The 15,150-nt window shown below is 51.4% G+C and overlaps 1 protein-coding gene across 7 annotated transcripts in view; it reads left to right on the top strand.

Moving 5' to 3' along the window:
• The window catches only part of CLIP2 (CAP-Gly domain containing linker protein 2), a 68,355-nt gene extending 53,700 nt beyond the window's left edge, over nt 1–14,655 (top strand). For 3 of the 7 annotated variants that reach the window (XM_006088232.3, XM_023753461.1, XM_014455374.2), the window contains 7 exons: nt 1,377–1,434; nt 3,602–3,685; nt 4,648–4,804; nt 7,206–7,365; nt 8,132–8,317; nt 8,730–8,792; nt 12,716–14,655. In XM_006088232.3, coding sequence (XP_006088294.1) covers nt 1,377–1,434; nt 3,602–3,685; nt 4,648–4,804; nt 7,206–7,365; nt 8,132–8,317; nt 8,730–8,792; nt 12,716–12,727 — 720 coding nt within the window. In that variant the 3' untranslated portion in view covers nt 12,728–14,655. Of the gene's footprint in view, nt 1–1,376; nt 1,435–3,601; nt 3,686–4,635; nt 4,805–7,205; nt 7,366–8,131; nt 8,318–8,729; nt 8,793–12,715 lie in introns of those variants that run through there. The other 4 variants (XM_014455376.2, XM_014455378.2, XM_014455377.2 and 1 more) reach the window with 4 other exon arrangements.
• Nucleotides 14,656–15,150: the final 495 nt, after the last annotated feature.

The following is a 15,150-nucleotide window of genomic DNA, read 5'->3' as shown; positions in this document are numbered from 1 at the left end:
TTCTGCCCACCAGTGGCAGAGGTGCCCAACCCTGGTGCCAGAGGGCTGCCAGAGGGTGCTCAGGATGACAAACGTCAAGTTTGATATGAAGGGACAGCTAGCAGCGTGATCGCTGCCTTTTTACAGGCCCCGGGGTTCTTGGACTTCCGGTTCCCCTTGTACTTTTACACTAGAACTCAGCATTCCAGCAGTAAGTCTTCAGGAGGTCCGAGGACAGGGTGCCTGTCATGCCTCAAGGTCCCACTGCAGCAGCCTTCCGGCCCCTTCTGCTAGGAAGTGACGTGTTTAACAAGTGCTCTCCCAGGATCCTGGGCAGCGGGGAAGGAAGAGCCCCAGGTTAGCCTGTGTGCATACGGCCTGATTGGCTTCTCAGGCCGGGGGGTCAGGCCTGGGACCCACACATGGACTCCCTTGCGGGAGAGGTTTGGGGCTGCTGTAGCTCCACAGAGCATGGGGGACAGAGGTCTAAGGGTGGCCTCCTGCTCCTCAGTCACAGTCCTCGGGTAGAGGAGTGGGTAGTGACCTCAAGAAGACCTCTTTTGACTTCTACATGCACGGGGTCTCAGTCTGGACCCACATGTCCAGATACAACTGGATATTTAGTCTAATGTAATAAGTATGAGAATTTTAAAAAGATGTTTTAGTGTGTGCCTCATTTTCCCTGCAGTGTTTGTAAATAAAGATCTAGGGGCTTAGTTATCACTCGCTGTGAACAAAATGGGGCTTGGGATGTATGAGAAGAAGTATGAAGGGCAGGTTGATGGAGGTGGCTGCCTCCTGATCTGCAGTGTTAGACTCTGACAAACTGCAAGCACAGAGGACAGCCAGCGTGGACAGGAGGCCAGAAACCTTTGGAGAAGGAAGCAGGAAGGGGCCAGTCGATGTTTGCCCAGGTTTTTTTCCTTGATCTTTTCTTCTTCGGCTTCTGAGTTTATTATTTAGAAGACGTGTTAGAGAGAAAGGGAGCAGCATTTCTTGAAGTCCCTCTGGGAGCCAGTCCGGAGTATGCTCTGCACACACTGCCCCATGGCAGTCGATACTTGTTTCATGGAGGGGAAACCGAGGCTGGAATCTTGCCTCTGGATGTTGACGGGAACCAACCTCTGTAGGCATCCCAGGGAAGGAGATGTCTGTTCAATATAATAAACATTTTCAACAGAGGTGGGGGCGGGAGGTGTTCACATGGCAGCCACACAGCAGCCTTGGGATGATGGGAACAGAGGAGGGTCCTCTGTTGTCAGGGGGGGCGTCTCAAGGACATCTGTGCTCCCTGCCACAGCAAGTCCCCTTATGTAGTGTAGCGTGAAGTACGCTGGGCTGGCTGGGGCTGGGGGCAGAGGGCGGCGAGCGTCCCCCTTACAGTCCTCTTCTTTCAGATGATTGAGTCGAACGACATTTCAGGGGAGAAGATCAGGATGAAGGAGACTGTGGAGGGTGAGTGGCCGCTGGGCAGGCGGGACCCGGGCTTTGGGGACAGGCTGGTGGTTCTGCCTTTGCGCTGGTGCCACCTGGTTTTGCATCATCTGCCATTTGGTGAGAGGTGCCTACTGCATGCACAAGCCATCACCCCACCCCACAGGTGAGGCGGGCTGCGGCTCGGTTTATTGAGTGCTGGGCATACCTTGTTGTTTGTTTGGTTTTACATTATTTTTAAAATAGGTATAAACTACCGATGGTTCAAAGGGTATAAGGTGAAGGGCCCTATTCCCTGTTCCCTTCCCTAAGGCACAAAGTTGGTCAGCTTCTGTCCCCATGCAGAGCGTTTCCGCACATACAAGCAGACAGGTAACAGATGGTGCCATGGCTCCCATTCTGCTCGGTCCCTTACTTTTTTCCATTTAATAATGTGTCTGGAGACTCTTCCTCATCACTACATTCTTTTCCGTGGTGCACAATATGCCATTTTGGAGCTGCCATCATGTATTTAGCCAGTTTCCTGCTGATGGACTGTAGGTTGTTTTTATTCTTTGTCTATTGCAAACACCTGCAGTAAATTACCTCCTCCTCGGGCTCAACCAATTTTAACTCCCACTGGCTGTGGTTGAAAGTGTGTTTCCCGCCCAGCCAGTGTGGCTCAGTGGTTGAGCACCGACCCATGAACCGGGAGGTCACAGTTTGATTCCCGGTCAGGGCACATGCCCAAGTTGCAGGCTCGATCCCCAGTAGGGGGCGTGCAGGAGGCAGCCAATCGGTGATTCTTTCTCATCATAGATGTTTCTAACTCTCTCCCTCTCACTTCCTCGCTCCGAAATCAATAAAAACATATTTGAATAAGAAAAAAAGTGTGTTTCCTCACAAGCCTCCCCAACAATGTTTCATTAAGCTTTGTGATCGCTGCCAATCTGAAGAGTAAACGATGTTGCCTGATGAAATTTCAACTTACCTTTCGCTCACTGTGACTGAAATGCCATTTCCATTTCTACTGCATCCTTTACTCATTTTATTCCTGTTGTTATTGATCTTTTTGTTCACTTTTTAGAAACTCCTTATTTATGACATTGCAAACATACCCCCCAAGTTGTGGTTTGGTTTTCTTATAATGGTATTTGCCATGCAGATTTTCTTAAATCGATCTTTTTTGAGGGGGACCTTCTGTATTATTTTCATTAATTATCTCATGGTTTCTTCTAGTACTTTTTAGTTCCATATTCTATGTTTAAATCTCTGATCCATCTAGAATTCATCCTTCTAGAAGGTGTGAGGTAAGGATCCATTTTTTTTTTCCTAAAAGAGTACCCCATATTTGAAAAACTTATCTCCCCTTCTCTACTGATTTGAATTGCCAACCTTTTTATTTTTAACTTCCCTTATGTAACTGACTCTATTTCTGGATTTTCTATTCCTTTCCAATGACTTTTCTATCTGTTCATGTGCCAATTCTATAATTTTTAAAAACTTTTTATTGATTTTAGAAAGGGAGGAAGGGAGAGAGAAAGAGAGAGAGAGACATTGTTGTGAGAGAGACACATCAATCGGTTGCCTCTCACACCCGCCCTGACTGGGGATCGAATCCATGACCTTCTGCTGCAGAGGATGATGCTCCAACCTACTGAGCCGCACCAGCCACGGCCTATAATGTTTTCACTATCCAAGCTCTGTTTGGTTTTTAATTACTGGCAAGGCTACCCTTGCCTAACTCTGCCCTTTCAAAATTCTCTTGGCCATTTTTTTTTTAATCCTCACCTAAGGACATGCTTAGAGAGAGGAAGGGAGAGAGAGAGAAACATCGATGTGAGAGAAACATCTATCGATTGCATTTCATTCTCGCTCCAACCAGGGATCATATCCACAACCCAGGTAAGTGCCCTGACCGAGAATTGAACTGCACCCTCCTGGTTCATACATCGACGCTCAACCACTATGCCACACCGGCCCGGTTTGTCTATCCAGTATTGAATGCACAGGGCCTTGTGACATGGGCACCATTATTACCATCTCCATTTTTCACTCGAGGAAACTTTGAGAGTGAAGTTGCCTGAGACCACACAGTACTGGAGCCTTTAATTCAGAGTGAGCTACCCAGAGGGATGGGTGGCAACCACTGGACCCCAGCGCTGGACCTGGAGTATTAATGGCCCCTCATCTCTCCCTTCTCCCCTAGGCCTGCAGGACAAGCTGAACAAGAGGGACAAAGAGGTGACAGCCTTGACGAACCAGACTGAGATGCTCAGGGCCCAAGTAAGTGGTAAGTCTCCCTCCCACAGGGCAGATGCGGGGGCTTTCCTCGGGGCCACGTGCCAGTGGAGCGTGGAGAGGGTTGGCATCTGGGTCAGGGTACCCTCCTGCACTCCGCCTTGAGGAGGAGGTGGCCTGGGCCAGTTCACCTACACAGAACTTCCATGGGCAGCAGGGAGTGGGGGGATAGTAGCCCTTTCATGGTCCATAATAGAACCAGGGACCCCAGCCAGCTTCTCTCGCCAGCGGCCACTCTGTTCTGAATACCACCAGGACTTTTTGGTTTCTCAAGCCACTTTGACACAGTCTATCTGCCCCAGCCCCTAGAGGAAATACCAGGGTTTTGGAATCGGGGGAAGGGCACAGGCTGCAACAGAGAGCAAGGCACAGGGGAAGTGAGGACAGGGGGAGCCCGGGGTGAGGCAGGGCGTCTGGAATTTGTGACGTGGTGACAAACTGGCCCTGCTTCTTGTCCGCCACAGTATCAGTGGTGGTGTCTGTGAGATGGCCCCTGTGCTGGGAAATGGCTCCCACCCAGCCTCTCTCCAGTTCCCATCACGTTCCCATGGCCTCATTCAGGGTCCTGCAGGGGGATTCACACGGGATTCATACCATTGGTTCCAACAAAGGTCAGCTGACCTCAGTTCCTCCAAGGCAAAGGTGAAGCTAGAGCCTGTCCCTGTTCAGGCAGGAGTGGAATGCCGGGCCTGTCTCGGGCGGACTGCTTCCCACCACCACAGGGCCCGGGCTCTGTGCTTGGGGTCCCGGTCTGCTTTTTGTGGCTGTTCTCTCGGCCCCTGGCTGCCCGGCTCTGCAGGACCTGAGAGACCCACTCAGTGGAGTGTGTCACTGTGAACACCCCCCCACCCCCGCCATCCTCCGAGAAAGCTGGCTCCCTGCCCGGGCGCTCTGGTGGGACAGATTCCCACGGCGATCCTGACCCCCCCTTCTTTCCTGCTGGCTGACCCTCAGCGCTGGAGAGCAAGTGCAAGTCGGGGGACAAGAAGGTGGACGTCCTCCAGAAGGAGAAGCGGCGCCTGGAGGCCGAGCTGGAGGCCGTGTCCCGGAAGACCCACGACGCCTCGGGCCAGCTGGTGCTCATCAGCCAGGAGCTGCTCAGGAAGGAGCGGTGCGTAGCGGGCAGTGTGCTCAGACCCGCCGGGCCTGCCACCCAGCTGCCTTCCCTCTGCCTGACCCTCACCCCACCTGACATTAGCCAGTCTTCTCCAGAGGTGGGCGAGGATGGCCTGGGTAGGAGAGGTGGCGGGCATCACCAGGGGTCTCTGTGCTCTCCTCTAGGCTCAGGGGAGGCCTCAGAATCCTCCCTCACACAGTGCTTTCTCCAAGCAGAACTTACGGGAAAGACGCGTGGTTCCCAAGCTTCCTGGTCTTCACTGCTACCTTTAAACTCTTAAAATCTATTGAGGATTCCCAAGGAGCTTGTGTTTGTTTATTCTATATTTGTCATATTAGAAATTAAAAGTGAGGAATGTAAAAATATTTATGAACTCATTTAAAAATAATAAACCAATTGCATGTACCATAAATAACATGCTTTTGATAAAAAGTAACTGTTTTCCAAAACAAAAAAAATATTTAATGAAAAGTGGGGCATTGTTTAACATTTTGTATTCAGTCTTTGCAGTTTGTTGTTTTAGTTGAAGCATATTATGAAAATCTGGCCTTACGTGATTTGTAGTTAGAAAAGAATGTATGTTAATATTGTTTTCAGATCACTAATATGCTACATGACCCCAAGAAAAAATTCATTGTATGTTCATGAGAAATGATAGTGAAACTAGTTTTGACCCATGGACCCCTTGAAAGGGTCTTGGGGACCCCTGAGGGTTCCCCATGTCACACTTTGAGAACCACTTGGTTCCAGTTTATCGACATGGTTTGTGTAACCCATATGAGGCTTTAGGGGGGGAAAAACACCTAGATGAGCATTTAAAAAATCAGAAGATTGCACATAAAATCTAGATTTCTCCAGAAGTTCTGACAACAATAGGCTGACTCCCAGCATAGTAACAACCAGTCATTGCTGGGGAGCGCCTGCACGCTCTCGGTGGTCAGGGACGTCTCGTGTCCCCAGTCCTCCACCCTCTTCATTATTTTACTCACACCCCCTTATGGGCATGGTTCGCCAGCCCCTGTAAACATCTGAGGTTCATCCTCCGACTGAAAGGAATCTTGTTAAAGTACAAGCACCTTTTTATAAAGGAAACGGTGTCTCTTCCCTTCCCCTGCTGTTCAGTCTGATGACACACTGGGAGTTTCTGTGCTAGATTTGCTTTAAATTTAGCACCTCTCTAGAAAATGTGGCCCTTCCCAGGAGGGAGGGAGACAGGTGCAGCTGGGGAACATTCCTTCCCAGCATGAACTCACAGCCCGGTGCTCCGTCAAGGCTCCACTGCTGTCTTGCCCCCCATATCCTCCCTGTCCAAATCAGATCTTTTTTCTCGGTGCTCAGCCCAGTCTTGCCTCCTCTGGGGAGTCTGTCTTCCTGCTATCCACAGGCTCATTTCCTCCTCTGTCCCTCAGCACTTACTCAATTGCTACCTTCTTCTTTTTGGACATCTCACTCTGTCCAGTCCATTCTCGAGGCTTAGCTCTCAGCCCCTCTCCTTTGAAGCCTTCCTTTATCGAAGCAGGCCACCATGAGCTCCTCCACGTGCCTGTGATGCTAAGGATGGGAGTGGAAGATCAGCTAGGAATGCGTTGGCAGATTAACCTGTAGAAATTTACTTTCCTCACAGAACAGAAATCTGGGAGTAGCCATGGATGACGGCTCAGTAGCTAAAAATATCAGTGCTAAGTGATTGGTTCTCTTGGACTCTTCCTCCTGGTTGCAAAGTGGCTGCTGGAGCTCCAGCCATCACATCCATAGCAGGAAGGAGGAGGAAAGGGGCAGTACCGGTGGACTTCCACTTTGTTCTCAACTACCCATGGCCACCTAGTGAGGGAGTTTCCCTCTCCTCTGTAGTAGTTGCAGGGAAGGGAAAAGGCGTAGAAGGAGTGTGTCCTGTTCTCAGCCTGTGCCCATTGCAGACATCGCTCACTGACTGCCGCACTCTTTTCCGCAGAGCCTGGATGTGCCTGAGAATCATCCTCATCACAGTATTCCAGGCAGCTACTGCCAGCTGGTTAAGGGTTGACATAGGAAAGAAAACTCCTCTGATTTCAGCCATTTAAAATGTCTTGCCTCATCGGTGCCCTTGGATGAATATTTTGTGTGCTTTGCTTAATTTTTTAGTTAAACAAATATTCTCTTTTAAAAGACAACAACTTTAAAAACATTCTAGGAAAGGCCAAGTCCTCTTCGCTGTTCCGTCCCTAAATCCTGGTCCCTCTTGGGCTGTGGTTGCATGATTTCATGCCTCATGTTTCCAGTCTGGCCCCTTCTGGCGCAGGTGCTGTTTTAATAGCCAGTCTCCCCATCAGAGTGGCCGTCTCTAGGCATTTGGCAAATAGCTGGAATGTGGGAGTGACTGTAGCTGTTCTGTGCGCCCCCCAACTCCCTCCCCCAGGAGCCTGAACGAATTGCGGGTATTGTTGCTGGAAGCCAATCGCCACTCCCCAGGGCCCGAGAGGGACCTGAGCCGTGAGGTCCACAAGGCTGAGTGGCGGATCAAGGAGCAGAAACTCAAGGATGACATCCGGGGCCTTCGTGAAAAGCTGACTGGGCTGGTATGTCGGGGCAGGGGAATGCGAGGGTGGGACTGAGGCTGCCCTGCTGTCAGGCCAGGAGAGTGGTGACCTCCTGGAGCCATCCCAGGAACCGCCCAGCCTCCGAGAATTCACAATCCCCCAGAACCACAGGGTCAGTGATGTAGCTCGTGGAGGGGTCACAGGCAGCTGCTTTTGCAGGCATTGTGGCTGGCTGCCGTGTGGCAGTCTAGGTGATGCAATGCAAAGGATACTGTCTAAGAATCTGACCTATCCAGAGGTAAGATGGGCTATGCAGGGTGGTGAGCTCCCCGCCCAGCTAAGTAATCAACCAGAAAGCAGCTCCTTGTTCAGGGTCCTGCAGGGGGATTCGCACATGAATGTCAGGAAGAAGGGGGCGGTGTGTCTCCAGAGACCATCATGGGTGGGGCAGCTGTGTCCTGCTGGGTAGGGGAGGAGGAGTAGAGAAGTCACTATAGGATGGGGTCTGGCGGTCAAGAGGAGGGACCCATACAAGACAGTGTGGAGGGAGTAGGGAGAATCAAGAAGGAAAGAGGACGGTGTCTGGATTTGGGGACTTGGAGGATGTGAAGCATCTGACAGAGCCTACTTCAGTGGGGACCCTCAGGTGAGGGAGGGGGGCCTGAGGAACATCCCCATGATGCTCAGGCCTGGCCCAGAGATGGGGTGGGGCCAGGAGAATTTTCTGCCTGGAGGAGGTCACCCTCCCCTAACACATGCACACTGCACCCTCACGCATGCTTTTCCTTTCTCCGGCCACTTCTAGGACAAAGAGAAGTCGCTGTCGGATCAGAGGCGCTACTCCCTCATTGACCCGTCCTCAGCACCTGAGCTCCTGCGGCTACAGCACCAGCTGATGAGCACAGAGGACACACTGCGGGATGCACTGGACCAGGCTCAGCAGGTGGAGAAGCTCATGGAGGCCATGAGGAGCAGTCCCGACAAGTCCCCGGTGAGCCATGGGCCAGGGCTGGGCTGCCAGTGGGCAGTGTCCTCATGGAGCAGGGCCCTATCCTGGGAACCCCTGTCTGCAGGGGAAGGTGGCCCTGTCCTCAGACACCTAGTCTTCGGGGGAGGCAGCCCTCTCTATCCTGGGAACCCTGGTCTAGGGGGAGACACAGGCATGTGCTCTGAGAGCCCCAGCCCAAGGGTACATGGCTTTGCCATGAGGGTCTCAGACCAAGGGGAGAAATGCAACCTTGCCCTGAGAGCTTCGGTCTACGGGTCCTGGGACCCCCATTCCGAGAGCTCTGATCAGTTTGGAGCCCGAGAGGATCCTATCAAGAAGACATTGCCATCTAGTGGACGAACGAGGAACTGTTGTCTGGTGAACCTCACTCAGCATCTGCCCGTGACTCTTACAGGCCATTGGCAATTCGGGTTCTGCAAACGGCATCCACCAGCAAGACAAGACCCACAAACAAGAGGTAAGGAGCTCTCTGGTCCCGGGGGACACCGTGGCACTCCCTCTGCACAGGCAGAACAGAACCTGACAAGTCACCAAAAATACAAACAAAGATGCATCATGCAAAGGCTTCACAATAGAGTCTCTCACAGAGGAACCCATGCAGTCCATCTTGATTCAGAATTCCTCTTGCTTTTTAACCTTGTTTCCCTGTTTTAAAAAGGTGTTTATTATAAAGTAATACATGCCCCTTGGGAAACTTTTGAGAAAAAAACAAAAATACATAAAGAAGAAAACACTAATAGCCCTCCCACTCAGAGATGACCAAGGTAAGTGTTTTTGTAAGTGGCAGCCTTCCTGAACTTTCCTAAGTGTGTGTATGTGAACACATGTATATGTACCATCAAGCCTCATTATTCACAGATTCCATATTCGCAAATTTGCAACTAAAATGTATTTATAACCCCAAAATCAATATTTGCAACAATTTTGTGGTCACTTATGGACATGTGCAGAGCAGAGAAAAATCTGAGTTGCCCGACCTGCATGTTCCCAGCCGAGAGGTAACAAGGCTGCACTCTCCCTTCTTGTTCCAGCTCTCATACTGCAAACGTGTCCTTTCTGAAATCTATTTAGTGCCACCTTTTTCACATTTTTGTGCTTTTACTTGGTGATTTCTGCTGTTTACAATGACCCCCAACTGATGGCTATGTGCCCTGCAAAGAAAATCTGTGTGTTAAATAAGCTTCGTTCAGCCCCGACGATGTGATTCAATGGTCAAGTGTCGAACTATGAACCATGGAGGTCACAGTTCGATTCCCGGTCAGGGCACATGCCCCGGTTGCAGGCTCGATCTCCAGTGTGGGGCGTGCAGGAGGCAGCTGATCAGTAACTCTCATCATTGATGTTTCTCTCTGTCCCTCTCCCTTCCTCTCTGAAATCAATGAAAATGTATTTGAAAAATAAATAAATAAGCTTTGTTCAGGCATGAGTTTTACAGTAAGTCCTCACTTGAGATCATTGGTGGGTTCTTGGAGATTGCAACTCTAAGCGAAATGACATATAACAAAACCAGTTTTACGATTGGCTAATTGATATAAACAAGAGTTAAGTTCCCATGGCATATTTCTGGTCACAAAAACACCCAACTTCTAAATAAAGACCCCAAACACTTCTAATATTAAACATTGAAATAAATGTGAGCTCTACATATATTTAAGAGGAATAAAAATAGGTAAGATCATTATATTCCAACCTGCTTATTCCAGTTCAGGGTCACAGGTGGCTGGGTCTCTCCCAGCAGCTCAGGGCACAAGGTGGGACCCACCTGGACAGGACGTCCTTCCATCACAGAGCCCACCCACACCCACACCCACACCCACACCCACACCCACGCGGACTGGGACAGTGTAGGCACGCCAGTTTATCTCATATGCACGTCTTTAATGTCGGGGGAAACCAGAGCCCCCAGAGAAAACCCACGCAGACATGGGGAGGATGTGCAAACGCCACACAGACAGTGGTCCCGGCCAAGAATCGTCACCGTCACCATTATAACAAACGATGTTATTTGAAGACCTGCTGTCCTGTTGGCCTTGAGTTGTTAATGAGTCAACAGCGTGTGTTAAGTAAGATGTCTTTACACAGAATCACACATAAAACATGGTTATGTAGGATCAGTTGACTAAAACGTCCTGATCAGAGGTCTGAGGGAACTTAAACCCATATTTCCACCTGGAGCCATGGCTCGGTATTCGGTAATTCAGCGCAGGTGATGACTTTATAGAACATAACTACTGTGAATAATGAGAAGCTGTTATATGTGTGTGTATATGTATATGCATGTGTGTAAACATTCACTTTATTTGGAAATCATTTCAAAATTACCAAAAAACTGCAAGAATAAAAATAGTACCTGGCATGTCATCTACCCTTTCCCACGCTGCATTGTAAGCATGTTGCCCTGTCTGTTTCATCTTTTGCTCTATGTGTAGATGTGTGTGTAGTAATGCCTGTAATTTTTTTCTGAACCATTTCAGTATAATAGCATGTCTTGGCCCTAAACACTTGGCTCTGTATTTTCTGAGTAAAAGGACATGATTATACATAACCACAGTGCAGTTATCAATTTCAGTAAACGTAACGTTGATGTAAGATTTATATCCATTCTACTCTCCATATCCGTTTTCCCCTCTGTACAGGATACATCACGGGTTAAGTCAGCTTATTGCACTTAGCTGTTATGTCTTGTTAGTCTCCTTTAATCTGGAACATGTCCTCAGTTTCTCTTTGATTTTTATGATATTGACATTTTTGAAACATAGTCCCCACTCCTTTTAAAAATATATATATTTGTATTGATTTTTAAAGAGAGAGGAAGGGAGGGTGAGAGAAACAGAAACCGATGCGAGAGGAATATCCATCAGCTGCCTCCTGCATGCCCCCCACCCTTTTTTGAATAGAAGATTCCTCATTTGAGGTTTGCTGGTGGGTCCCCGTGATCTGAGCCAGGTCCTGCATCTCGGGCTGGAACACTTCGTCAATGTCGTGTCCTCCGGCATCCCGACTGGGCGCATGATGTCCATCTGCCCTTCCCTCCTGATGTGCATTGTGATCACCTCGTCCAGGAGTTATCTGATTTCTCCACTGCATAGTTATTGGCTCTCTTTAACAGTCAGTCTGTGGAGACTGTAGGGCCATGTGGATACCCTCTCACTGAACCCCTCCCCTGGAATTCGCATCCGGGGATGACTCTGGCCTCAGCCAGTCTTTACTGTGATGGTTGCAAAGCAGCACATACATCATTTTAATAGAGTAAGTCTCACACTATATTCAATTTCACCTCCTGTATTTTCCACTGAATATTTTAAACATCAGCATGTTCTCTCTTCCTTAAGCAATCTCTGTTAAGCCTACGTTTTCTAACATTATGGGTATAAAATTGGTTTTCTAGAACTTCATGGGCCTAAAGGTGCCTGTGACTCTGTCATTGTCATGTCTTTGGTTGACTGTTGTGTTTTGTTTTAAAAAAATATATTTTATTGATTTTTTTACAGAAAGGAAGGGAGAGGGATAGAGAGTTAAAAACATCGATGAGAGAGAAACATCGATCAGCTGCCTCCTGCACACCTCCTACTGGGGATGTGCCCACAACCAAGGTACATGCCCTTGACCGGAATCGAACCTGGGACCTTTCAGTCCGAAGGCCAACGCTCTATCCACTGAGCCAAACCGGTTAGGGTGACTTGTGTTTTAAGAGGGTGCCTGGTGGCCCCACCCCACAGTTAACACCTGCTTTTACCCACAGTGTTATAGGCACCCACCTGGGGCCCGGGTGCCAGCCCAGTAGGTGGGAAGAGCCCAGCACTGGCTCTGCCCCTGGTTTGCTATGTGACCCTGGGCAAGTGAGGCTGGAGGAACTTTCCTTCCACCCTGGACAGGAGAACCCCTGGGCACACATGCTCACCTGGAGATAGGAGAACCTTGGACATAGAATCTGCCAAGGGCCAAGGAGAGAACTGGGTGGGGTGGGGCACAGAGCTGTAAGGGGGGAGTGTCAGGGTGCTGAGAGCCAGCCCTGTGTGGCTTCGTCTACCCTTTGAGGCACAGGGGTCATCCCAGTTTGCAGACATGAACACCAGGGCTTGGAGTCTCACCTCCAATTTTTATTTTCTTGGATCCAACCTCCACACAGGAACGCAGGGCTCTGTACACCCACCTGCTCCTGCCTCTTCTCCTCAACTTCCCCTAACAGCTCCCACCCTCCCTCCTATCTCACCACTCTTCAACAGTCAGCAAAGAGACTTTTTTCTGCCCCAGGGCCTTTGCCCATGCTGTTCCCTCTACCTGGCACCGGTGGGTTCTCCTCCCCAGCCCCTCCTTTTTTACCTCCTCCCCTCTGCCACTCCTGACGACACTTGCTGATCAAGCCCTTGCTCTCTCCAGGACAAGCACTGACCCTGAGGGCCATCATGGAGCAGCCCCGTCCACACCGGAGCCACTCCTTTCTGCCCCAGTGGCGCCCCCTCCAGGCAGCGGCCAGGACTGTTACTTTGGAGACAAGAACAGTATTTGTAACAATAATGTACCTACCGTCTGGACAATCCCCACCCTCAACCCCCTGCCGGACCAGGAGGCTTCCTCAAGCACGAACTTCCACAGAGAGCGGTACAGCCCGGAACCTGCAGCCCTGGAACCTGCAGCCCCGACGCCCGGACACCCAGCAGCTTCTGGAACGTGTTTGGGGGAGGCTGAGGCTATCCGACCAGGCCCTCTCCCCAGAACGAGCTGCCCTGGGACCATCCTGAGCTCGTCCCTACCCTCCCTTCCTTCCCTTCCTTCTCCAGGGTCCCCCTCGGGTCCCAGAGCCGTGGTCCCAGGAAAGGTCAGAGGAGGCCCAGGGTCTCCTTGCAGGCACCAAGGAGCGAAGTCCGGGCCTCAGGAGCCACTGAGGACCCCCTTTTCTGCACCCACTTCCCGGCAAGGCAGTTCCCAGGGCTGCTTGTCCCCACATCCTGAGCCTCCTTCAAGCAGTGGTACAAGCTCCCCTCAGCCTGTCTGCCCAGCGAGTCCCAGGTTCAAGGTGTTGGGGTGCAAGGTCCTTTCCCCCCAATACCAACATACACAACTCCAAGCTGCTGGCCAGAGGGTGGCCGCCAAGGCCAGGAGCACAGTATTAGGAAAGTGGGAGCCTGTCCTCACCCCCACATCGACCTGGCTTGGAGCTGGGCAGGGTGGCTGCAGGGGAGTTCAGACCAGTGGCCCAGGCATATTTTAACTGGTCGGTAATTCGGTGTCCCCTGGGCTGACGAGCTGTTCCAAAACCGGGCCTCCCCCCTGCAGGTGCACCTGTGCACACCCTGACGTATACACCCACTGACCCTTGACTCACGCACACTCACAGGGGTCACACACGGCCATGCAGGTGGGGTGTTTGCATCAGCCATGCTCAGGCCACACAGGTGCACACACTTGGGTTCCAGGACTGAGCCCCAAGCCAGGCAAGGTAGTGACCGCACACACCACAGACATTCCTGCAACCTGGCACACACCCAGGTACACGCAGTGAGTGTCCAGGGGTGTGTGTGCCAGGCACAGGCATAAGGATGCACAGGTACCAACAGCCCCTTTCAATCTTACCAGGCCCCGGCCCGGAGCCTTTAAACCTTGTCTCCAGAAAGAGAACGCAAGGGATGTAGTTGGCAAGAAAAAGCTAAGCACCTCCTCCCCTCGAGCCCTGTGAGTCTCTCCAGGCCTGTGTGTGGCAGGAGAAGCCAGCTCTGGCCCAGCAGTGCCCACCTCTAGAGCTGGAGGGCCCACAGGCCATGGCCTTGTGCCCCAGCACCGCTGCTGGGGGCACAGGGGAGCCTAGCGCCCCATCATGGCGTTCCCAAGGTGCACCAGGACGGGTACACAGCCTGCCCAGGGAGCAGCCCAGGTAGCCTGCAAGTGCTCCCAGATACAGGTGGGTGGTGCTCACCACCTTGCCATCGTGGGGGCAGCCAGTTTGTCCCATCAGCCCCCTCCCCCTCCCTGTTGGCTTTTGGTAGCTCTCGCATGCTGTTTTATTAACAACAGTCTAGGAGCGATGCTGTAGTGGCCTAACCCAGAGTTAATGCTACTCTTCAGCAAATTCAGGCAGCTTCCCCCCAAAGGAGGCGCTGATTAGCCTACTAACAGCCAGAGGCCCACACCGGAGGGCTGAGCCCGGACGGGTTTGCAGGGGGCAGGTGTCACAGAAGCGATTTCCAGTGAGCATCTCTGACCAGAGTGGCCTCAGCCACATCCCGCCAAGTCCTCCCCACGCCCTCCCTCCCCGAAGTGGAATTGTTGACGTGTGGCAAGTCCATGCTCGAGACAATAAAGCTTGTGACTGAGGTCCAGGACCTGCGCCGTGTCTGCTTCTCTGTCGGTGCCCTGGCCCCCAGCCTCTCCCAGCTTGTGGGCACGCTGGTGCCAGGACTTGGTCTCCGTCCTGTTCCTGGTGGGCTGCCTGCCGATTTGTCTCAGTGTGAATGGCTGGTGAGGCCCTCAGAGGGCCTGGTGTTGAAGACGTCCGGGGCTGAGCTGCCTGGTTTGGGTTTGAACGAATCTTGTTTGCAGCAGTTCTTTGAGAGGCGGAGGTCTGAACTTGAACCTCTTAGAGTTATAAGTGGGCCTGCAAGAAAAGTCCCCCAATATGCGAAATAGGGATGGGTCAGCCAACACCAGTTTGCTGAGTTAGGGAGAACACTTTCAAGTTCAGAGCCAGTTCTGTCCTACCGCCAGCTGTCTGTAGGTCGCATGAACAGTCAGCGTCTGCAGCTCTGTGGTCCTTGTACAGGCTTTGCCCTTGAGGTGGCCTCGCCGGAAGACGGAGCAGGCCCTCGAGGCTCCCAGCT

This window comes from Myotis lucifugus, unplaced genomic scaffold (genome assembly GCF_000147115.1).
Source record: "Myotis lucifugus unplaced genomic scaffold, Myoluc2.0 scaffold_45, whole genome shotgun sequence".
Classification (NCBI taxonomy): domain Eukaryota; kingdom Metazoa; phylum Chordata; class Mammalia; order Chiroptera; family Vespertilionidae; genus Myotis; species Myotis lucifugus.
The sequence above is the reverse complement of the archived record's forward strand: the minus strand, read 5'-3'. Positions and strand labels throughout refer to the sequence as shown.